Raw genomic sequence first — 23,824 nt, 5'->3', positions numbered from 1 at the left:
ACGATGAGAATGAAAGCGTGAATGATCGAGCGATTCGTTTGAAAAGCCGCAAGTTGTCGCGCGGGGCATTGGCTGCATCGCGCATGCGCCGTGTTTCAGTCCTGTAACAAACTACAGGTCAGTATATTACGTTTAAACTTAAGATTGTTCAAGCATACATTTGAAAGTGCTACTCCTTCTAAGCTAGGCTTTTCTACTCTCGCTACTTTCGGAACGAAAAATGGGGCATAATTGTGGGAGACGGAAGACGATGAAAACGCACGGATTAATGCCATTTATATCTGCAATATATTAAATAATTATTAGATACATTTATGTGCGATAGTCGTTTCAAAGTCATGTCATTCGTATGTACAATTTCTTTCTTTCCTCCTTAATTAAAATTTCTGCTTTGTTTTTTCTCTTCTTCTTCGTAACATCTCAGCGCGCTTCACTTTTCCAACGTTCAAATCAATCGATTAAACGACAAGGATTGCGTGTGTTTAATTTACACGAAAAATATTTCTTTTTTGATATCCTCTTCTGCGGTTACAATTCTTTTCTCCACCATCTTTTACGTCCACCTTTTTTCTCTCTATAATGTAAAAAAGTTAATGGTCGGGTATCGGTCTTACGAATCGGTACTTCGAAGAGACGGCGTGACATCGACGAGACTTTTCAAAATCAAGACGGACCAACTACGAGAACAGAATTAGCTATCGACGAGGACGGCGATCGAAATGCTAAAACTTAACGTTCCTATCGCCAGCGGAATGAAGGTATAAGCGGGCGAAGAGCAGAGTGAGAACAGAAACAAGGACGATCTAGGATCTACAGCATCTTGAAATACGTAATTCGATCCGAACCACGTATTTCGGGACATTCTGTACGAATCGATGAATCGTAATACTGTTGAATCGATTACTTTAAGCTATCCACCCTCAGCTTTCGTTACCACGCACGGAAAATTACTTCACAGGGGTCTAGGGTACAACGCGTTATTCGTCCAAATGTCTTACAAAACCTTTGGTACCTGCTCCGGTGGTTCTTTTTCTCATTCACGCATCCCCCCCCCCCCTCCCCTTGATACTCGCCTGAAGATATTATACGAGATAGGACACACACAAAATTGCTATAAAATCACACGTTACATTCACACTTAACAGTTAGGGACAGAAGTGGCGAAAACATCGATACGGATTTCCCTTTCGTTTCAATGAAAATCGAGCCACGGCGAAACCTCTATACTCGCAGGTCACACGTTCAGTTACCAAATGAAACATCACGGAAATGTGGCGAAAACGTGTAATTAAGAATTTCATGCTTCTCTTAGCTCAATAAATCCTTTGAACCCCAGCATTGCGTAACTCTACCTCCCTTCTCCTCCTCTCTTTCTTGTACCATCGGCATAATTCTTTGAAAGTGAAATCCTGAGAGTACGGAGGTTTAAACAAACCTTAAGATTCCGTGACAATATGTGCGCAATATGTACATCGTACGAATATTTTAAGATAAACGTTTTTTTTTTTTAATAAATATATAGATAATATAAAAGGGCATCGTGAACTAATTACAAACGTTAGAGAAATAATAATAATAATAATAGTAATAATAGTAGTAATAGTAATAATAATAAACGTGATTGTACCGATAACATGCCCTTTGTAAGGTAACCCAAGAATAGGAGGAACGTGCATACATCGAGGTTGTTCGAAGTTATTTAAGTTTGACTAAGCATTTAGTTACAACAGCGCTTCTCTCTTCTTATATAAAATTCGAAGGTATACCTCTAACAAACAGTATTTCCACTATCGATAGACCGTGTTGCATATCGATCCAAGTGAAACGCTAAAATTTTTGCGCGCAAATATACACAGACTCTGTACAGAAGAAAAAAAGAAACACGTGCTGGGTTCCGGGCAAACTGTCTCTCGCATCCAATGAGTTCCTTGGCGTCGCGTCGCCTCACGCATCTATGGCAAATTGAATTTAATAAATTATCGAGTAGAGTCGTATGGTAACGCTAGATTATGAAATGTATATAATGGCAACGTTCGAACGAACGGAAATTACGAATCAAGTGCAGGGAACTCTAACAGCTATCACATATTCATACATCGCGTTACTAATTTCGCGTTTTATGTCTCGAATCAAGACCCAAAGATCGTATGGTACATCGAGGTACATCACGACGCAAGAAATACACTGCGACGCTATATCGTCTTTTGTAACAACGATCTAGCAGTTACGATTCTCTTGCAACTATCCAATATACATTTCACGAACAGACGGTTAGACAGCGGTGGCTAGAAATCGGACAATTTAAACGCGGCTCAGCATTCATTCGTCGGGTTTATAAGAAACACTGAGGTGACACTTCTGTGCAAACGCTGCTTCAAACGAAATGTTTAAAAGAGCATTTACACACCGTAAATGTAGCTGTACGTACTCAGCTCGTGTATTTACCTCAAAATACATATTGTTACGGATCAGTAGAACTACGTTTTTCATTTGCTTTCGTTTCGAAGGAAAAAGCTTTGGATATAAATCGTCCGAGACCAAGAGTACAGATTTCATGGATATTCCCGACATTGTCAACACAAAAACTGTTCGCTTTTTAAAGGCCTAAATTATAAATCACATTGTCTTCTTTTTCTTATTCCTGTGTACGTGTCTGTCTCTGTGCTTGTGTGTGTATGTGTGTGTGTACGTATATATATATATATATATATATATAATATATACGAAGGCTTTCATGGAAGAGCATTTCATGAAGTCGTGATCAATCTTTCCGCGCTAAGAACTTTAAAAAAATTCTATCTCCGTCGTAAAACGAAGCGATCGATTTGATGCTTGAGGTAAACTAGTAATATAATTTACTCGACTCGTTTAAAAGTTATAACACTGTATAATCTCACTAATTTCCTTAATGTTTATAATCGAATCGGAAGTAGTGTCATCTTTTTAATCTATACGGTGATCCCTGATCAGCAATCCCTGTAAAGGAATCATCTCTTTCGCGAATCATTAGCCAAATTTCATTCTATGCGACCGAGTTGCGGTATTCTGAGATGGTTATAGGAGATAATCTTTGGTTATCCGAAAAAATGTCTATTAACGTCGTAACACGTTATGAATTATAATATATCTGTCGATCTTAGAAACTTGGATGTATCTGCGACTATCCCTTGGCCATTCGTTAAATCACATTTTAATTCGTGACTTCACGTAACATTAATATTTCTTTCAAACCTTTTTTTTTTGTTTAAGTTATTCATATTTAGGTCTTCATTCTCAATAAGGTTACACCAATTTAACCCTCTCATATAAAGATTCTATAACAATGTATCTTTATCGAGTCTGGACTCTTACTTGGTAATTTAAGTTTCGGATAAATGTTTGAAAGTGGAATCAACGAGTCAACTAGTATACTGCTCTAATCAAAGACACTTGTTACAAGCTTCACGCGGGAAGAAGGAAGTCGCTAAACGAATTCATTAGGTTATTTAAAATTTTAAGAGTCCTTAAAAGACCGTAAAAATGCAAGCGAACCGCACGCGTAATCGTAATAAACTAAGCTGATTGGAAAAAGGAACACCGCTAATAGTATATCTAATAAATAATGCTTTTTAACGATTGCTTCGAATGTTGTTGAATTTAATAATACTCATTCTTTAAAGCTACGAAGTAGGGTAATTCGCGCTTGTACGTACATATATATTTAATTTAATTGACATAGTAATCGTTCTCAACTGGAATGTTTGCGAAACGCGCTCCGCGTTTTATATAACTTGTTATCCTTCAGAATGTACAATAAAATTTACATATGAGAGGGTTAAAATAGAATGGGCGCTCGGGCGATCCGATTGTGCCGCGTATCCTGTTATTACTCGAACAGCCATATTTTTAAACCGATTACATACCTGTGCACCGTTCCATTACAACGGACTTTCTCACAGAGCAAAATATCGAGGAACAGAAATCTCGATTTCCTGTTCGCGCATTTGGCCTTGAAAAAACTAGTTACTTAGATATTCCCTAAATATGTAGCCTAACGTAAGAGTAGAAATCTGAAATATTACATCGATGGAGATGATAGCAAAAAATAACTTTCAGTTATTTAAGCTAGAAATAGGCTATGTAAGGAGATTATTTATGCATACTCGGGAAGAACATCAATCTCTGGTACATGATAATAGAGTTTATACTCTAATCGGAATCTTCTTCTGTGGTTGGAGGTAACATAGCCAGATGTTGCGGACTAAGCATCCCTCTGGACAGTGCGTACTCTGCCAGAGCACGATGGCAGAAGACATATTGGTCTGGCATTTGAATACTGTAGGCCCTCTGTGCTCGGATTTTCTCCACCGTTCCACGGATATCCACGGTTCCGGTGTCCTCTAACCGCGATATGCAAATGTCTAATGTGCAAAACGTCCCTAAAAACGCATTTCAAACCATACACTTTTACCTTCCACGGGTATCCCTTAGAAACCTACACTGGTTACCGTGCGAAGCACTTGACATACCTGTCCTCCCTATTCCGGCACTGCAATGCACGACTATGGGAGGTCCTCGCGGATGCCCGGCCCATGTGTCTCCTCTGTACGCGAGTAACTTATTTTGCTGCTGCCTCACTAAGGCTAGAAACTGCAGCAAAGCCCTGGCAGATTGTGGTACACCATAATCCGGCCACGCTGTGTACACCATATGGCAAACCTCTCTTGCCTCATCAGTCTGAAATGAAATCACGTTGCGGTAATGCGTCACGCGTTTAATTCCACCCAACAGTGCTTACAAACATCGAGTGAATCAGTGGTCTTTTTTACCAGTGCCATTTCGTACCTTGTTGTTTGTAAGGAGAAGCATAGATATCGTGTAATCGGGATTGGTTTCAACCTCGAGAGTAGTTACAGTGAAACCACCCGCTTGTACTTCGTCGCCGGGTTCTGGACCCCAATACTGTGCACACTTTGTCCGTCCTCGTTCTACCACTCTGAAATTGTACGGCATCCACGTGAGACCGGTCGGTCGATCGATCGATATTGTAATCTACCTGGTCTAACTAGCTGCGCACTACTTACCTAGTAGTCATAACGATCACAAGCGTCTGCTGTTCCCAAATCATCCTCCAAAAATCACCGCACGTTTTCGGGAGAGGGCCCTGAGTACTAATAAACGCATTCTTCTGTTTGTAACCATCCACAAAGTTGGCATTTATGTAGTCAGACGTGGCGTCCCCGTCTATTTGCGACAGGCATACTCTGCTGTGATCGTAGCACAGAACGTCCGTGTACCGATTCTTCGACTGGTTCGCTCTCAACCTAGGAGAACGCATCGCAATCATGTTATAGACAAGGTTCAGGCGTAACGTGCGAGATAACGTTCCGGGAGCAAAAATCACATACTTTGCATTGTTGAAGGAACCATCTGGCGGTCTTTGCCTGATCTCCGCGTACTCGGCTATGAGGCCTGCGCGCCCCCTCGAATGTATATCTTCGATAAGTTGCTCCATGGTGACGGCTTGAAGCCCAAGATCGCCGTGGAGGCTATCGTCGTCGCTGAAGCCTGAGCTAGCCGAGGACGGAGGCTGAATCGGGGAAGGCGCCTCATCGGTTCCCATCCAGACATCGCCGTTCGTGATCTCGATGTCCCCGATATTCGAGATACCATTCTTCACTTTGCTCTTATCGATTATAGGACTAGTCGAGCTGCTAACCGTAGTTGCATTGGGATTCTGATGAGCCGTGTGACTTTTCGTTGTGGGCGATAGAGGACTACCCACTCTGGGGGTAACCTGCAGGCGTATAAATTATGTAGCGGTGGTTCAACGATCCACCGGACGGCCGTCGTTCCGTCTATTCGGCGCAACTTACCTCGCAAAGTTCACCCCCGCCTCTGTTTGTCATGGATTTAAGACAGTGGAGCAGCCATGCTTCATGCTGTACCTCCAACGTGCCTCCCAAACGATGTGGCAATGATTCTCGCGGAATATGTAACGTCAGCTGAGGAATGGACACCGTGAACACTCTGTCCCTCAATTTTTCACGAACGAACAGCCGCAGAATCTTAAACGGCGCCTTGAACCACAACGGCGCTGTCACTATCAACACCTTCTTCAATTTCGCTGGATAACCACCCTGGAAAACGTGAGAAACGTTAACAGAATTTAGAGGTCCACCGTGGCGTGAAAAATAACTGGCATTAAATACGCGCGGAGGGTTCGAAGAAAGTGGCGAAAAAAAAAAGCGATCACCGATTCAGCTGACTGCATAATTTATTTTCGAAACGATGCGACTTTCAAATTCGACCTTTAGAAGACGGCGCAATAATAGAACGGTGTATAAACCGAGAGAGCGCGGTTTAGTGCCAACTGCGAGCACCTTCGAATATACGTTTAAACGTGCGAGGAAAGGTTTCGTTACGGCGAGATGCTACGCAGGTGGCGAGTTTCGATCCAATTTGACGGAAAGCTTATACTCTCTTGTAAGCCACTTGCGCGTTACGCTTTAAACGAAGGCTTTCGTTCGCTCGAATCAGAGCAAACGACTCGCACAACGAGGTCGTCGAACGAATCGAGGATTCGGGGTCGATGGAAACGTACAATGCGCGAAAACTGCGGTTCTCTCTTCGGCGTAGGGGAGAACCGGAGGAGAGGATCCGGGAAGGAGCAGGGAGAAGAAATCAGGGAAAATGCTGGAATACGCGGTAACTTAACCCTCCTGCGGTGTGTATAGAGGGCGGAAGTGCCGTAACGGCAACGACGTCAGCAGTACCACTACATCTTCGCGATCTTAGGCACGCAAGCCCCATCGTCGCGTCGAAATCCCGCGAAACGATAAGGAGAGACCAAGCGCCACGGTTTCGACGGTGCCGAAGCGATTTCGAGGAATGCCCGATTATCGCGAGGCTCGCGGAAACAGTGCCTATAGGTGTACGAGAGGATCCGAGTCCGGATTTTAAGCAACATCTTTGGGGTACATTAGGTCACTCCGATAGATAGCACACGCTCGGGCGGTCAATCGATAGATTAGAATTTTTCATTTACCGCAAGCCGTGGAGAGGTGCATCGCAAGCGAATAGTTTATCGGGCATCGATGACACGGACTGATTTCGACGATTAACCCGTTCAACGCCGTTCGGGATCGCAGGTGAAGGAGCAAGGGCTGCGATGCGGCGATAAATCGAGCACTCTCGATCGCTTCCAGAATCTGATTAATCCTCGGGGCATAGATGGGGGGATATCACTGCCGGCACTCGGTCAGTCTGAATCGATAGCGCGAAGAAATTAGTATAACCGCGTTTGCACGGTTGACACGGATCGAACCAGCACGCCGATGCGTATTAAACCGAGGCGGAACACGAACTGGGGACGCGAGGTTCGATTAAATTTCGGCGAGGCTCGGAGCGCGTAAACATGCTTCGGCTCCGAAGAAAGCTTCACTCGGTCGATCGACTCGCGAAATCAGCTTGCAACGGTCTCCCCGATCTGTGCACGATAATGCCGCAAAGGGGTCACGATGATTACTGACCGCCAGCGTCCCGACGTTATCCCGCGTACACGCGCATGCGCGCCAACGACCCCTTCTTTTTACCACCGCTCCGCTCCAACATCCCTTACGCGAATTTCTTTTTCCCCCGGCACACCGGCACACCAAGGTGCAATCCTACGTGCGGTGACGTATCGCTCCAGTGCCTCTCAACTTACGGGGACTGGCGAATTCAACGGACCGATACCCCCTCGCGACCGGAGCTTAAAATTGCAGGGGTTGCGAATAATCTAAACGGACTGCTCAATATTCGGGCTTGCCAACCGGCTGTTTTTTATAAAAGGAAACGGCTATTTTACAGTTACAGTTTAGGCTGGAATTACGGTGCTATAATGAAAGCGCAATTGATTGCAATTTGTCCATCATTAACTAGTTGAAAGGCCAAGTTTCATCGTCCGGAGAGGCTCGAGTCGTTCGCAGGGAAGAGAGATTGCGGCGCTATAAATATGAACAATAGAGCGGAAAGTTCGCGCGCCTCGCCGCGGTGCGTTTCCCTTTCGTGCGGTTCTACGCAGGCGAGCTAGACGCGCGTTCCGCGATTTTTGGTGAACAGCGGGCTGGGTAAACGCAGGAGCGTATTTTTATCCGGTATACGGCGTGACGTAAAAACCTTGTTATAAATAGTTTCGTAAGCACCCTATAATTGCGTCATTCCGGCGAAACCTTTGAAACTCCCTTGGGCTCTGCCCCATAGCGCGCGGTTCACTGAGCAATTGTAAGTGGGTTTTCGTGAAGCGTGAACAACCCCCCTTAAGCTTTCCTGTTCTTTGAGATGCACCCCTCTATGTACGAGACGCTCCGGAATCACTTTATGTACGCTACCCTCTATTATGTAATCGGGACCGTGCGCGACGTACTTATCCGCATCGCCGTGGCGCGCAGAGAATCGCGCGACGGGAGAGCTGGGCTACCAAAGTATTTTCCAAACGTCAACGTTGGTATGTACTCGTATCTGCGGCACGCGTGCGTTGCGCGTCGCGTTTTCGTTCTCGGTAAGAATACAAGCTAAAGATGTTGATTAAATTTCCTGTGTAAAGATAATGAGGCCTATATTTGGAGCGATCAATTGGCACGGACAAAGCCTCTTGGTTTCGCGCAGCTCCGACGAATCCACGCGCAAAAATTTACGAACCACGCGAATAGTGAAACTTTTTCCCAAGAACAACGCACACCTTTGTCCCGTAGTCGAACAGTTTCTGGGAAACTTACCTTCAGCAGGGTGAGAATCTTTTGGGAGAGGTCGTAGTCGAAATTCTGGTATTTGCTGTCCGACATATCGTAAATGAAAACCAGACCATGCTTTTGAGTGTCCGCGCTCTCAAGGGCTGCATCCAATTGGTACACAACACCCTGTAACACAGCGAAGGATGTTTGACTCCTCGATAGAGCATAAGACGCTGTACAGAGCGGCGTTGGTACTCACTTGCAATGTGGTTTGGTGCGTCGTATTCTGTGGAAGGTGCAAGTGCGCTGTGAAAATAGCTATGGCTGCCCCTGTACCATCCCGAGAAGGCTGAAATGTTTTTACCAATGTGTCATTAGAGTTACGCTCGAGCTACATAAAAGGTTTCACTGGATCCTGCATCGAGTTGCACAAGATCCTTACTAAGACTGTAAATTTTCCTGTGCGTAGTTCACTGAGCAAGGGCTCCTGGTTTGGGTATAAAACTGCTAAACCTTCCCTCCGCCTGGTGGCTTCGTGCTGCTCGTACAGAGCCAAAGCCCTTGTCACTTCAAATTTTCGTGCTGTTAGAAACTTCACTGCTGTGCTCCATGACACTGGACCTGCTCTTCTACCGGCTCGACATTTGTTCACTGCTTCTATAAATTCTTTCGTGGCCTGGAAATTGAAACGACCACGCTCGTCAGTTATAACCGTTCCTTGGCAAATATTCCAGACGAGGGAGTAGTAATCTCGGGGGTGCGGCTGTGTCGAAGTTAATCGAAACTAAATCAGCGCCCGTAACCGTTCAGAATAATCGAATGGGTCTCGGCGCGTTTCTACACTTTCGAAACGTACGAGCAGTCATTCGTCAATGATTTGTGTACATGCTCTGAGTACCGATATAACTTCCGGTGCCCGACTACCTCCCCACCGACCACTTCCGCCATAGTACGATCGCCGGGGACCGGCACGGTAAATGGATAGGTTCCCTCCAGGGTCAAGAGATTTAATATCGAGAATCGATACCTCTATAAATCGCCCGTAAACGCAGGCTTCTTCTAGCCTCTTTTATCTTTAATATCGTCGCGACGGCGACCCGTTTAAAAAAGTAAAACGTCCGCGAATACGGCGCGCGTATCGATTTCGTTGCATTTTTAATACGAACGCCGTTGAAACGCAGCAAGCATCGACTCCTACTCCTTTCTCTTTATCGCGTGCACCGTGTTTATAGAACGGAAAAGAGGTTCCATTCATCAACCGCGTGCTATTTCACTATTAATTCACCGTACTACGAGGCCGTGTTCCCTAGCCGTTCCAGGCCGAATAAAATAACGCGCCGTCCACTGGCGTATTATCCTCGCGATGACAGTTATCTGGTTGACCAAACATCGACGGATTAAAGTTCGACAGGAATGCATGCGTATCTGTTGGTCGCGCGCGATCCACAAACGCGTCCTACACAGCGGAATGACCAACCGGAAAAATCATCGCGAGACATTATAGTTCGTGGATGCAATTAATATTACCGGTTCGACTGTGCCCCGTGATTTCCGTTGAAATTTGATGGAAAAAAATTCAAAGAAGCCAGAGGAAGTGGGAGGGCAGTGTTTATATTATGCGCTGGTAAACAAGCCGCGACGCAGACACCGTATCCGAAAATATCGACCGGGAGGATCGTCTGGCGGCCAGCGACTGGTCGAAATGTTGTGTTGCACGAGGTGGAGGATTGATGATCGCTTACCTGCTCCTGCTCGACAGTTAACGCGGCTGCCATTTTGACTTAACGCACACTGACATAACCGAACAGCCACGGCACTAGAACGTACTTATTTTCGACCGTAGCCTCGCAATCCTCTGTCTGTTGGGAGTGCACATTTTTTTTTGCTCTACGCGTCTAAACGCACCACACGATCCATACACGATTGCTTGGCTGCACCGAGCAGCGCCGAGTCACCGCGAAACCAAGTAGATCGGTCCGGCGCGGTCGTTCATTGCCCGACGCTCGACGCATCTATAGCAGCCCTGTCGTGTCCGAGGCTCGTTCAGACGCTCGATCGTCTTTCTCTCCGCAGGTTGAGCGCCATCTTGGGCTGGCGGCACGACCATGTAGGCGACACTGTACCACGCGCTACAGGCTCTTCCATAACTGGCGTGAAAAAATTTGACAATTTGCGCGAGGGACGATACCGCGATACCGTGACGATAGAACGCCCGACACTGCGTTTACGTAATCGAGAGCTTCCTCGCGAATATTACAGCTATTGAACGCTCGTCGTGAAATATGTACCTTGTCTATGCCAGAGATGTAAATTTTATTTACAATTAAAGCGAGGAACAACGTCCCGAGATGTTTCACCTTTTGATTTCGAACGTGACATCCGATGAATGATACTCGAAATGAAGTTATTTCGAAAGTGGTCAGGCTGCGTCATCGCGCGCCACGCACCATTAGCCAGAGATTTGTAGCATAATTTTATCGGCCGTCTGTCCTTCTCGCGCCGGATATGTGCTATCGTCGGCCGAGTATAGGCATCGTCAAAAGCCTCGCCAAGTTCTCAAGTCCTATGAGATATTTCGTGCAAAATCAACGCCGGAAACAAGGCACGCGTGTTCTGTAACGGAAAGAGGAACGTTGTTAGTGTATTATTATAATCCGAACACGTATCGATACGTGTTTCATTTACGACACGGTCGGAAACAAGGGCGGATACAGAGGGGGGCGATCGCCCCCCTCCCAAGAGTGATAAAATAGAAAAATATTATGACATTGCGTACCGTTCTGTAGAAATAATTAACGTGATTTTAATTATTTAGGTTATAGTATCAGACAGAGATATTAAAATATAAATTACAAGCAAATTTCAAATCTTGTAAAAGAAGGTTCAAAAATGTACTTATGTATTTTTACATATTTCGCCCCCCTCCAAGAAAAGCTACTGAAGCCGTCACTGGTCGGAAAGCCAGACATGTTTGATACCGTTTTAGCTTATCACGATTAAGATACGTAAAACTTCGCGAAACGATGAGACATCGCGCAGCATTTAAATCCTCGCGATACGTTCAGCTTTGGGTGTTGTACAATACACTTCTCAAAATGTTGCGACACGAAACTTACGCGACTCTGAACACGCTATAACCACCAATGAATGAGAAACGAGGTCTTCATTCATTCTTACCTCAGCCACTCCCATTCGATCAGCTGATTTTTCCTCAGGTTTTCCCTCCACCTCCTCTTCTATTGTTCCTTCTTCGTTTCTCTTCGGTATCTTCGTCATCACTTGCAACAGACTCGTCGCGAAGAGGTCTCTAACACTTTCGCTATCAAAGTAGGCAAGAAATTGCTATTGAATCTTTGCCAACATGCAACAAGTTAGCGCGTTGTCGGGATGCAACAAGTCTTCTAACGAGATTAAGCTTCGGACTCTGTACGCACGCTCGCGTCTTGTGTCTTCGCGAAGATCCCATTTGTCAGTGTTTCTCGGCGACAGCGTATACACCGCCGCTCAAAAGCTTAGGGTCGCCTAGAATCGATTTGTGAGGTGTTAAGAGGAGTATGTAATAGCATTCGCAACGAAACAAAACTAATAAAATAGAGCGCTGTAAGTACTTGTCGTTGAAGATTGAAGTTTCGTCGTCGGGATGTGTACTCGCCGCGCTTGCTGCAATGAAGATATACGAAATTGTTTTTTTTTTTTGTAATATAAACATTTTTCTTATTCAAACGTATGTTCTTACATTTACACAGTACAAAAAATTATACTCAGACCTGCCGGCCCGCGGTTCATAATTGCTATGACTGGGGGCGGCCGGTGGTGGGGTGGTGCGGGACTTTTTGGGGGTGGATAGAAGATTTCGTAGGAGTTTTTTTTTTTAAGGGCTGTACAATATGTCTCATCATCCGTTCCACTCCGCCCCCAATACACGGCCCCTTGTTCTCTCTCGCGAATCCTTTCGGAAGTCGCTCAAAAAAACCAACGCACACGCGCACAAAACACACACACACAAACATGCACACACCACACGCAGCAACAATCTTTCTATCCCATTTATACAACACAACGCACACACGCACGATTCGCGTACTCGTGCTTCTTTTCGCCGCGTATTCAGCAACATTTAAATATCGGTATTCCTCCGTAATAATTAATCGTAATAATGATAATTAATAATTAATTAATTAATAATTAATAATGGTATAATAAACTATCTATCTACGTGTGTAAAGTGTATCAATTTTTTGTCCATGTTCTCTCGTGGAGTGTGTGTATCCCTTAATCCTAAGTTTTCTTCGTATTTATATATGTATACATATATGTATGTATAAATGTATGTACATACACGTAGCGGGGAAAACAGCAGCTTTGCCTGCAGCAATAATACACAGAGTATGCTTCACTTTTCTCTCTTTCTCTCTAAAACTTTATACATCCTCGTCTCAGCATCGTCGCTCGTGTGAATTAATAAATGGGGGGTACTTCTTTCATGCTGTTCCGTTACTTATCATTCCCGTAATATTAAACGTTACTTCTTACCTCGACACTAAGATATTTAAAAATTTACTCGTTTAAATATTATTTAATCAAGTCGTTGTATGCTAGACAAATGTTGAGATCAAAGAAATTGCGGTTTCCAGGATTCCAGTGATTTGTTCTCTCGTTTGTTTCTCTTTTTTTTCCCTTCCATTTTACACGTCGGTCTCACGATTACCAGCTGTAGAGAACACGCATGACGATCGATAAAGCGCGCGGTGAGTCGCCAAATCAGATGAGTCTGTCCTCAAAAGCCACGGCCATCCTCTTTCTTCCCCTTCCTTTCGAATACCATCTCCTTATCAATCAAGTCACTGAAACGCGAATATATGTCGCGTGGATTTAAAGAGACATACATCACACGTTGGACCACGATAGATGAATGAGGTGAGCCGATGGCTTTTGAATTCAGACGTGGCGCGATGATGTATACCGTGAAGGGCAGCGAAACTGTCGAATGATAGGAACTCGGCCTCTCATCTGCGGCCTTTGCATGACTAATCTCTTTCTTTCCCATTCCTTTCTTCCTTTCTACCTACGCGTCGTACACGATACACAACCTGCACAAACAAACACGCGAGAATGTCCACGTCGTTCAAAACATTGGCACTTCTAAAGTCGTTTCACACGCTTTACTCTCGCTTTGAATAACGCGCTGTTAGCCGTTAGTTATCGATATTAATTACAATACAATTAGAATATCGCTGTACTATCGGATAGACGGTTCTTCCTTCCGTGATTTGACAAAAATAACAGGTTTTTTTTCTCGTTTTCCGTTTACTCTTTGTTACTGGGTCATCACTGGGCCACAACGTCAATCCAATCTATAAAAACACTGAATTCGATAGAGTCTATACATCTCGTCGAAACTTGCGTCTCTTGGCAAATTTGTTTAGTCTTCGGTTTTCCTTTCATTGTTATTTTTGTTCCGATGCCTTTGTTAAAACGACAGTGGTAAAAGAAATCTTCCGAATAGGCTTTGCTCGGTATAGCCGATATATTTTTCGAAGGAAAAAGACGAATCGAAGTGTAGAGATCCGTGAAATCCCCGAGAAAGCCAAACTGCAACGAGATTTTCGATCGACGTGTCACTTACCGCGCAAGGAGCGCTCTCTCCCCCACCTCCTCTCCCATTCTAACATCCTTTTAATTGGACTAATGACACGAACAACAGATTTAGGCAGTGTTATCGTTCTTGTGTCCTTTATCGCGCCGAACACAAGAATCTAGCAAGAAATATATATCGGCCATTTGGCAAAGCGTTTGCTTTTACTCCTCCCTTGTCTTTGAATCGATACCAAAAGCACCAGATCACGAGAGCACGCGTAACGGGGATCGACAATTATCATGGATCCAGCTAAGAAATTTAATCGACAACATCTAATTGCACAAAAAGGTACCTCTAGACAATCCTCTCTCGTAGTTGCGCTATAGTAAGAATTCATTACACAGTAAATCGATTATCTACATTTATATAATATAGACAGTATGTATTGAATACAGGCACAATATAAGTAATTACAAATAATGTATGATCCAAAGTCCTCTCCTCCCGGTATCACAATGGTAAATAGAGGCGCGGCGCGCTGGTGTCGCCGGCTCCATACATTTTCTCGATGAAAATACTCCGCGGGGACTTCATGTCCGTCAGCACGCATCTCGTTTACTCGAGAAAGGAAAACTACACGTAAAAAGGAAATTCTCAAACGAAACAACGTATAATCTCCCATTGGCTCAGCCAATACCAAAAATCAAACTTTCGAGTTACTCGTCAAATATCACAACAAATTCTTGCACCTCGGTACAGGTTATTCGGAGCATCTCTTACGTTACGGAAACTCCCGGCCATTCCGGTGTCCCATCATCGTAAACACCGCGTTCGAGGGAGCGCAGAGGGCCGGCAACAGGTTCCACTCACTGGTTACAGTGAGATTTTTCATTCAAACAACGATCAAATAACGGTTCTTTCGACCGCGACAGGGGGCCTAGGGCTACGTCTCCTCTTTCTTCGTCTCGTTACTCGCCTTCAGCTTGGCAACAGTCTCATCCTTCACGTTCGCTAGAACGGTCAGGGAATCCTTCACCGCGTGATAGATTATGTTCTTGATCTGAAGCTTGTCCTCGTGATTGGTGTGAGTGTCCGACAACGCGCGGAACTCTTGAGTAAGATGGAAGCAATGCGAGACATTCTCTGGCGATACAAAGTCTTCGGCTACTTTTATACAGTTGTGAAGGTTACGGACTTGGTGCGGCGCGCCAGCTGGCACGAACACTGCGTCGCCCAGGCATTGCACGATAGCATATCTGCAACGCGAAACAACAAAACGTTTTCATTTCCCTGCTCCCGACGATGTAGCAACGTAGCGACGAGAGAAAAGCAAGCAAATCGAATATTTACCCTTCGACGCCGTATTCGCGATACAAGCGTTCTCGCAATGGTCCGTCGAGATAGCAGCTCTGATCGTGTATGGGATCGTGATGCGGTTCTAACCGTGCACCGCGTTCCAACGCTACCGCGTTCAATAGATCTCGAATCTTGTCGGCGTCACGAGCTGCGTAAATGTGCCACAGCGCACCAGGTGCCTCGCCGCGTTCGCGTACGCGTCGCCGTGTCAGGATATCACAGCCTGCTTCGTCTATCGCCCTCAGTGCTTCTGCGGTGATTAAAGTTTCCGTATTATTATTCTGCTCGAACAGCTGTTCCGTGCTCGGTAAAATATAAATTAAAAATAACGATAAATACCTTTGATGTGTTCGTCGTTGTCGGCATCCTTCGGGATCCCCACGTAAACCATTACGTTCACAGCGTCGGAAATGTCTAGATGAAGATTGGTCGTGCCTTTGTTAGGGTGGAGAGCCGAGCCGTAAGCATTGTACATTTTCGGTCCCAAATCCGGCCTGACGAAGCAGTCGGGCAGCCGACTCGCCAGATTCAATCTTCCATTTCGGTGCGTGTACTCGGACAACGGCAGAACTTTCATCAGATCGGCGAACCTCGATGGCAACAGTTCCGCAAAGTCCTCACCGGGAGGCCAGTCCTTCAGTTTCAGCAACATCGGATTCCCTCTCTCATCCTTTAGCCTTTTCGAGAAGTTCTCGAATCCTTCCCAGAACTTGCGCATGGGTTGATTCGGCACCAGGTTCCCCGTCATACAGTTGACGAGATCGTTCTTCTCGTCGCCAAAGTCCCTGGCAAACGAGTCCGGATGCCACAGGTTAATGTCTAGAGACTTCGCGACGTCCGACACGATCACCGGTTGTCCTCGTTTCCACTGGTCTTGAAATATTCTATAGTTGTTGGGGTTGTTCGGATCGTTTAACCTGAGCAGTTTCCCGTCGCACAGCCAAGAGTGCGGCACATTCGGATAGAGGCTTTTGCTTTCGGTGAGCGTCATGATCCTGATGGGCAATGGTTCCCTTCCTTTCTGCGTCCACTTGTACCTTCTCACGAAATGCTTAAGTTCCCGAGGTTTCTCGTCGTCCATTCCACTTTCCCTCTCCTTTTTCACGCTGTGCTCAATCACGCTGGATATCACCTCGTCCAGCGTGTCCATCTTCGACTTCTTTCCAGACTTAGTCACATTGTTCTGCATGTTATTCCCGGACGTGACGTTCACGTTACCGCTATTGTTCGTCGGTGAATTTGATCTGGAACCGCTGCCGTTCGATTTGTGAGACGGCCGTATAAGTAACTCCCTCAGGGTGGAGTAATTACCGTCGCGATCCTCGTCGGAATCCGAGCTCGAGGCGCTCTCGTTTTTGTCCTGATTCTGCAACGCCACGTCCGCCAGCCAGTTCAGGGGAGAGTTCTTGTCTTCCCCGTTGGTTTTGTTCTCAGACGATCCATTCGACTCGTTCACCTTCTTCTCCTCTTTCACTTCCTGCTTCACGTTCCCGTTCAGAACCGGCGCCGAATCACCTTTTATCATATTTCTCAGGTGCTCGTTCGGAGAGGTTTGAACGACCAGGGAGCAACCACAATGTTGGGGTATTCCCCACTCTCCTCGACACTCGTGTAGCCGCTGTCCTAGACGTATCAAGCTATCACCGGCAATGATTTGCGTGAGCATCAGCCGCTCGGGTTCGTGTACTTGTCTGTTGGTGCACAGAAGCCACGAGAAGTCATCCCTGTCCTTTCCGCTTTCACCCCAAATCTTGATCGTTCCATTCTTGCGTCCCTAATAATATTCGTATATTTTGCTTAAATCTTTGCTCTTCCAATAGCAAGTTCTCGCGTTTAAGATAGATATAATATCAGTGTTAAAAAGCTCGATATTACGTAGTTGTATATCACGGGTTTTCAAGGAATAATCTGTCATCACGTTAATGCGCGTTAAGAATAACGCGAAGAAGAATAGATTCGCGAGAATGACATGTATTCTTACCTTGTAACAATCGATGCAGACGACGAAGCCGCATTTACCACAGGCCCAATGATAGTTGAAAAGGGTCGTCTCGCAAACGTCGCACATCTCTCGAACACCTTGGACCACTCTCTTCCACGCCACCGTTCCGTCTATAAGTCCCGAATTCGCTGTCATAATAAAGAAACAATGGATATGCAAAGCGTTAAATCATGCGAACAAAGGAAATTGTAAAAGCGAATGTAAGTATATAATATGTTTAGTTACATGCGTAAAACAAGGATCCCGGATTGAAGTTATTCAGCGCAGAAAAACGATACACCATATATAATGTGTAGTAAAAATATTAATCGGAAAGGATGGGTTTTTATTTCGCGTTTGTCATTCCTCCCCCCCTCCCCAGAAATACATAAAACACTTCAACATCGGCACTATCAAACATGCAAAAAGTATATAGATATCGATGTACATTCCCGGTGGCGTGGTCTTGCGATACAGTGTTATTTGAACAGTGTAGAATTGTAGATTTACCTTCTGCCATGTGCTGTTGGAGGGCATCTTTCTCTTGATGCAGGAGATCGCAAAACTGGTCTCCAACTTGACGAAGTAATCTATGAGCCATCTCTAAGTCTAAATCCTCTTTGTTGTCCCCTTTCTCTTTGTCATTCTTATCGGACTTGTCGTCTTTCTTCGCGTCCAAATTGTCTTTTCCTGGTAACCATAACCGAAGATCTATCTGTAACACCAATGCGACTCGGTTATTCGCTTTACTCCTTACTCTTGTAAAGCAAATGAAAACGAGAAAAACACTAGAGTTCTATGAACTTACCTCAGAAGCATCCTTGTGCGGATCACTAAATCCTGCTATAGCCAATTGTCCATTTTTGGTGTACCGTAATCTACGGAATGCATAAAATCTGCAGAAAATATTTTGTGGAAGATTTTTGGAGCGCTGGTGTGGTGTCCATCTGCACTCACGACATTTAGCCAATTTCGGGGCGACTTCGAAGCAAGCACCGTCTTGCAACCAGCTGTCACCAGTTTTCTTTAGTTGGGATATCGGAGGTCTACGAAAGGGATCTCCCCTTCCCCCACTTCCACCCGGCCCACTGTTACCACCGCTCGCACTGTCATCCCTACGTTCTTTCTTTTGACGAGGCTGCTGATCTTCCCCTCCTAATTCGTTACCTTTCGTAGTCTTTGGTCTTCTACCTCGTTTCCTGGGTTCCTTATTATTTCCTATCGAACAAAGCACGCGATCTATTTGAACGGCGTTAAGGAGCATTCATCTATAGCTACTTTACATAAATGATACATAAATCAGTGTTAAAAAGCTCGTGATATTACTCATCATGGATATCAATCTTTTATTGTCATCATTTTAGCGATTATAGTGGAATAAGGACAAGCAAACTTTATTTTAATGAAACAGGGTAAGTGTGCGAGAAACAGGAGCTTTAAGAAGGTTTCGAAAGCTTGGCGAACCTAAAGAATACCAGGAAGTTAGACACTGTCAAAGGCGTAGAAAAATTTAAGTTTAAATTTAAATTTAAGAACAACGTTTAAACATTAAATAGACAACTGAAAATTAATAAAATAGCATCTCCCCTCGAGAGTTTACTCCTGAATTTCTTGAGTTTCTGCACAGCTCTATAGAGAGGAGTAATCGTACGACCATGGAACGCGGATCACTTACCCTGCAAGTGAATAGTAAGTTCACCTGATGGGAAGTCCATTTACAAGAAGCTACGTCACTAACCGTTTCCCGAGGAGTTGTTGGAATTAGCCGTGGTATGCCGCACCCTGGACGTCGGTTGAATGGAACCCAATTGTTCGCTGGTGTCGCTGGCGGAACCAGCCTCGCTCTCGTTGCTAGACTCGCTGCCTACACCGGCTACCCCGCTTTGCTTTTCTTCCTTTCGCCTCCGCTGATCTTCCGCGGTCGTTTGCTGCCTTCGTGCGGCGCCCTTCTTTCGTTTTACCTACCACAGGGCACAGATTATTAAGTAGTCAGGAAGTTCATGCTCTTGCCGAAACTACTGCCAAAAACTACGGACTTGAGTCTTCTGCGCTAGTATTACCATGGCTGTTTTACACTACTACAAGCAACTCCAGAATTCAGATGAATATTACACGACCAACTTATTGCACATGCACCAACCTAAATTTCCGACTACGTGATTTCTTCATTTTTCAGAAAATGTACGATTATTTCAAGGAAGATCATTAATCTCGATAATATTCAACAACGATCGGTGAGAACTCGAGTTAAATAACTATTTAAACGATCTATGAGAGTGACTGTGTCTCGTGAAAGTAGAGTGAGGTTATGTCCCCTTATAGGAACGAAATATATTGAATGAAAAGTATTTAATATTTTACCATATTTATCCGTCGAACGTGGCTCACTTTACGCAACTCATGGCGCCGAATAGGGCAGGCAAATATACGTCGAAACTGAGTAAATTTATAGAAAATGCACCGGTACGCAGTAGCGTAACCGCCTTTCTACTTGTGGCTTGTGTATTAAAATGGCGTCAAGTCAAGCGGCAAATTCAAATACAGAACGAAGCTGCAACACGATACACGATAATCTGCGTATGTATTTTCCTCGGTTTTGAATTACAACCTACCGCGCAATTGACAAATGGTGTAAACTTTTCCTCTGGGAAACCTTTTTTTTCACCGAAAATTTATATGGATCGCAAGCACGTATCAAACAACATGCAAAAATAACAATTTTGAGTTTAGGAATCTATTCAGTAAAAAGTTATTAAGTAAAAGGGACTATGAAATTTTAACGTATATTCTAACCCCTAATGTGATCAACTATTATGCTTCAATTCGAATGGATACTTTTTTTTAACCAATACTATAAAACGTAGGGGTCAGCAGATCCTAAAAACGCACTTTTCCTACTTTTCCTGGGGAAAAAATTATTTTAGGTTATGTACAAACACACCGGTTCGCTACCATGCTTTATACGCCCGCAAGCGAGCGCGCGCCCCCGCACTAATCTAGCCTCAACCAATACTAATATCTTGGACAAATTAAAAGGTAGAATGCGTTGTTACGGAATAGTCAACGGAAATACTGTACAGAGGGGAGGGAGTGCAGTATTTAAATATATAACATAAAAAGACAATTTTGTTCGAAATAAAAAAAAAAGAAATTTTAAAGTATTTTCGAAACACCCTAAGTATTTTATGCTGTCGAAATCCCTCAATGTAACCGTTTCGAAAAACAAAGAAACTACATTCTCCTATCCCTCCAACCTCCAACAACGAATCATATGCGACAACCACTGTAACTGTCACAATAAAGGTTAGAAAATATGTAAAAAATTTGCAACTTTTTCGCCTCATAACTCTTCAACGAATAGATTCCTAAACTCAAAATTGTTATTATTGATCCATATAAATTTTCGGTGAAAAGAAAAGGTTTCCCAGAGGAAAAGTTCACACGACAAATGAACTTTAAGAAGAAAAATGATACTGCAAACTTCACGTTTGCTCTGTACCTATCTAGCGTACGATCTATTAACAGGATCTAGTTATCAAGGATATGGTACGAACTATTTGCACATGCGACAACAATATAACACGTGCATCGGCCAAATTATCCATTTCCTCCATCTAAACGTTTAACTTTAGAAAATGAAGATTAATATACAGGGTCGGTTTCCTGACGAGCGTAAAAATCAATACTTTAATCTCGCCTTGTCTGAATTCGTTCTATTGGCGTTTGGGTGGCGATCTCACCCGCCTCCAATGAATTGCTCGAGCTTTTTACCCTCGCCAGGAAACATCCTGTAGATATGATCCATATAGATACCTTGGGTGGCTTTCGTTTCGGCGGCGACTTCCTTTCCGGGTCGCTGCTGGACGAGTCCTCTTGCAAGCTTTTCGAGTCCGTGGCGTGTCCATTGAGTGACTCTTTGTTCGTCACTTTGCGACTGCTCTTTGCGGTTACTTTGCTTTTATTGATACTGTTCACCGCCATGCTACCGATATTGTGAATAGAGTTCACAGCACTTGGCAAACACGTGGTGGTGGTGGTTGTGGTGGTGGTGGTAGTGGTGATGTTACTGGTAACGTTCGAGGACGACGAGTCGCGCTCCTTGTTGCCGAGCGGCTGCGAGGGTGCCTGGGAGATGTTGAGGGGTAAGGTGACGCAAGAACCGCTACCGACCACCCCGATGGTGTCTTCCATGCCATCCTCGCCGGAATGCCTCTGCAGCCAGGCCTTCTTCAACTTGTGAACGGGATAGCTGGTACTGCTAGGTGGCCTGGGCGCTGGGCTGTTGGATTTCTCGCTGTCGACCGTGCTGGGGTTAGCTTTGGCTGGCGTGCCGGGTGCACTGGGCGCTGGACTTGGCGCCGTGGAGGGTGCAGGGCTGGGTATAGGTGCCGGACTCGGGGCAGCACTGATCGTGGGGTTGAAGGAGCTGACGCTACCGGTGCTGGCGGGCCTGACGGACCCGTCTCCACTGGCTGTCCTAGGCGCTGGACTGACCGCGGTGACGATTCGCTCCTGCGAGCTCTGGCTCATCGGTTGGGCCAGCAGAGCCGCCGTGTTGACCACGGTGGTGATCGACGTGGCGGCCGAGGCTATCAGCGGACTCGGCTCGCTGACTCTGGAGAGAACCGGCGGGCCCACGCATTGCAGGGACAACGGCTGCGGTTCCTCGGTTCTGCGTTTCTTGCAGACCTCGAGGGATACCGGTTGCCCTGGGTTCTCGGTCAACGATGGCGTCGGCGCCTTCCTCTTCGGCGAGCCGGACCTCTCGACGCCGAGATCGAGCGGCTGAGTTTGGAAGGCGGTGTTCATCTGAGGTTGCGTGTGCTGCACCGTCTGACCGGCTTGCTGATGGGGGCTGGTGTGTCGAGCGGGATGCGCGATGGGCCTGGAGAGAGGCGCCGAGGCAGCGGTCGGTGGGGAGCCGTGGAGAGGATGCGGTGGTAGCTTGGCGGCCGGCATCGAGCCGGTGAAGCCTCTGGGGTCGTAGACGGATCTGCTGTGGGCGGGCGGTGGCAGAGGTGGAGGCGGTGCCCCGTGATGATGAGGCACTTGCTGGTAAGGCGAGCTGCCGGCTTTCGAGGTGAGAGGTATCGGAGCAGCGACCGCAGGCTCCGAGGCTCTGCAGACCGGCGTACCGGTCATGATACCGGAATTCGGCTTGCCGTAGAAGTGAGGCGGCGCTGGACTGCTGACTTTCGGCTTGGAACCGGCCGGCGGTGCAGCGTAGTGCGAGGTCGGCGACGCGGTGGGCGGATGCGGATGTGGATACGGATACGAGGACTTGGCGGTGGCGTAAGGTAGCCCGGGTTCCGGCCTGAGATAGCGCGGCTCGGGCGGCGACGGATGCGGTGGTTGATGAGGATGCTGAGCGTGAGGCGACTGTCGATTGTGCGAGTGAGGTGGATGCCCGTGCGGGCTGGGTAATTGGGTGGTGGTGGTGGGCCCGCTGCTGCTTCTGTGGTGGCCCTGAGGTATGCTCTTCGCCGCCTGCAGACCACCGTCCAGGTGGTGAAGGTGATGGGGACTTTGCGTGGGACTTCTGTACTCGTACGGCTTGTGTTGCGGTGCCACCGATTGGACGTTCAGATAGGGCATCATCTTCGGGCTTGGCGAGTGTTGCTGGGAGACCGGCACCTTGGGCAGCTCACGACCCTCGTTCTTCACTATCACCGAGCTCTTGTGATCCGGCAGCAGGGACGAGGGATTCTGCAAAACATCCCTTCCGTGATGGTCCCTCTCGAGACCGCCGCCGGCCAAGCTGCTCTTGCCCTGCAGAGACTTGTGCGGTTGCCCCACATCGCTCTTTACCTTCATGTCGGACATGTACGAGGACTGCGGCTGATACGTCGAGTAGCTGAACAGACCCACGTTCGGCTCGACCTTTGGCAGAGAACTGTGCGACGGTCCTACCACGGTCGGCGGTTTCTCGTGAAGGCTACCGACTGGAAGTGACGACTTGGACGTTCTCGAGTGCGCCGGTGGCGGTGGGTAGTCGACTTTGCCAGGTACGCTCGAAGGCCGAGACACCTGCACCGAGGCAACAACGGAGAATACATAATTTTTGTATTTAATAAAATAATACAACATTAACAAGGTTCTTAAGAAATTCTATTCTGTTTTCGATAAGTTTCGATACTTAGGGAATAAAAATATGATTTTAATATTCAGTAAAAAATCTTACTACTCAAATCTTGTGACAATATTCCCACCGTAGTG

General features: G+C 45.9%; 2 protein-coding genes and 1 non-coding gene across 7 annotated transcripts in view; all 3 read right to left on the bottom strand.

The window, feature by feature from the left end:
- Positions 1-269: 269 nt before the first annotated feature.
- Positions 270-10,836, bottom strand: Ptpmeg2 (Protein tyrosine phosphatase Meg2). The gene is made up of 10 exons (XM_076824991.1): positions 10,436-10,836; positions 9,136-9,369; positions 8,953-9,042; positions 8,739-8,879; positions 5,856-6,119; positions 5,388-5,776; positions 5,064-5,303; positions 4,825-4,975; positions 4,509-4,716; positions 270-4,418 (listed from the first exon to the last, which is right to left on the bottom strand). The coding sequence occupies exons 1-10, from the start codon at positions 10,466-10,468 to the stop codon at positions 4,189-4,191; spliced, it is 1,980 nt and encodes a 659-aa protein (XP_076681106.1). The 5' UTR covers positions 10,469-10,836; the 3' UTR covers positions 270-4,188.
- Positions 10,837-13,358: 2,522 nt separating this feature from the next.
- Positions 13,359-23,824, bottom strand: part of Kdm3 (Lysine demethylase 3) — a 187,974-nt gene continuing 177,508 nt past the window's right edge. For 4 of the 5 annotated variants that reach the window (XM_076824963.1, XM_076824964.1, XM_076824966.1 and 1 more), the window contains exons 11-18: positions 21,422-23,635; positions 19,347-19,569; positions 18,417-18,826; positions 18,119-18,323; positions 17,609-17,757; positions 15,967-17,401; positions 15,622-15,877; positions 13,359-15,527 (exon numbers count right to left, since the gene is read on the bottom strand). In XM_076824963.1, coding sequence (XP_076681078.1) covers positions 15,215-15,527; positions 15,622-15,877; positions 15,967-17,401; positions 17,609-17,757; positions 18,119-18,323; positions 18,417-18,826; positions 19,347-19,569; positions 21,422-23,635 — 5,205 coding nt within the window. In that variant the 3' untranslated portion in view covers positions 13,359-15,214. The remainder of the gene's footprint in view (positions 15,528-15,621; positions 15,878-15,966; positions 17,402-17,608; positions 17,758-18,118; positions 18,324-18,416; positions 18,827-19,346; positions 19,570-21,421; positions 23,636-23,824) is intronic. The other variant, XM_076824965.1, reaches the window with a different exon arrangement.
- Positions 18,902-18,972, bottom strand: LOC143376128 (small nucleolar RNA SNORD36). The gene has a single exon (XR_013087032.1). It is a non-coding gene; the product is annotated as a small nucleolar RNA SNORD36 (small nucleolar RNA).

The sequence above is a fragment of the Andrena cerasifolii genome, chromosome 13 (assembly GCF_050908995.1).
Source record: "Andrena cerasifolii isolate SP2316 chromosome 13, iyAndCera1_principal, whole genome shotgun sequence".
NCBI classification, from domain to species: domain Eukaryota; kingdom Metazoa; phylum Arthropoda; class Insecta; order Hymenoptera; family Andrenidae; genus Andrena; species Andrena cerasifolii.
This window is presented reverse-complemented; position numbering and strand designations above follow the sequence as displayed.

Coding starts and splice junctions, on each gene's coding strand:
- Ptpmeg2 (XM_076824991.1), bottom strand. CDS start 10,468: ATGGCAGCCGCGTTAACTGTCGAGCAGGAGCAG. Junction 9,370..10,435: donor TAACTGTCGAGCAGGAGCAG/GTAAGCGATCAT, acceptor TTCAATTTCCAG/GCCACGAAAGAATTTATAGA. Junction 4,976..5,063: donor GTGATCGTTATGACTACTAG/GTAAGTAGTGCG, acceptor GTACAATTTCAG/AGTGGTAGAACGAGGACGGA.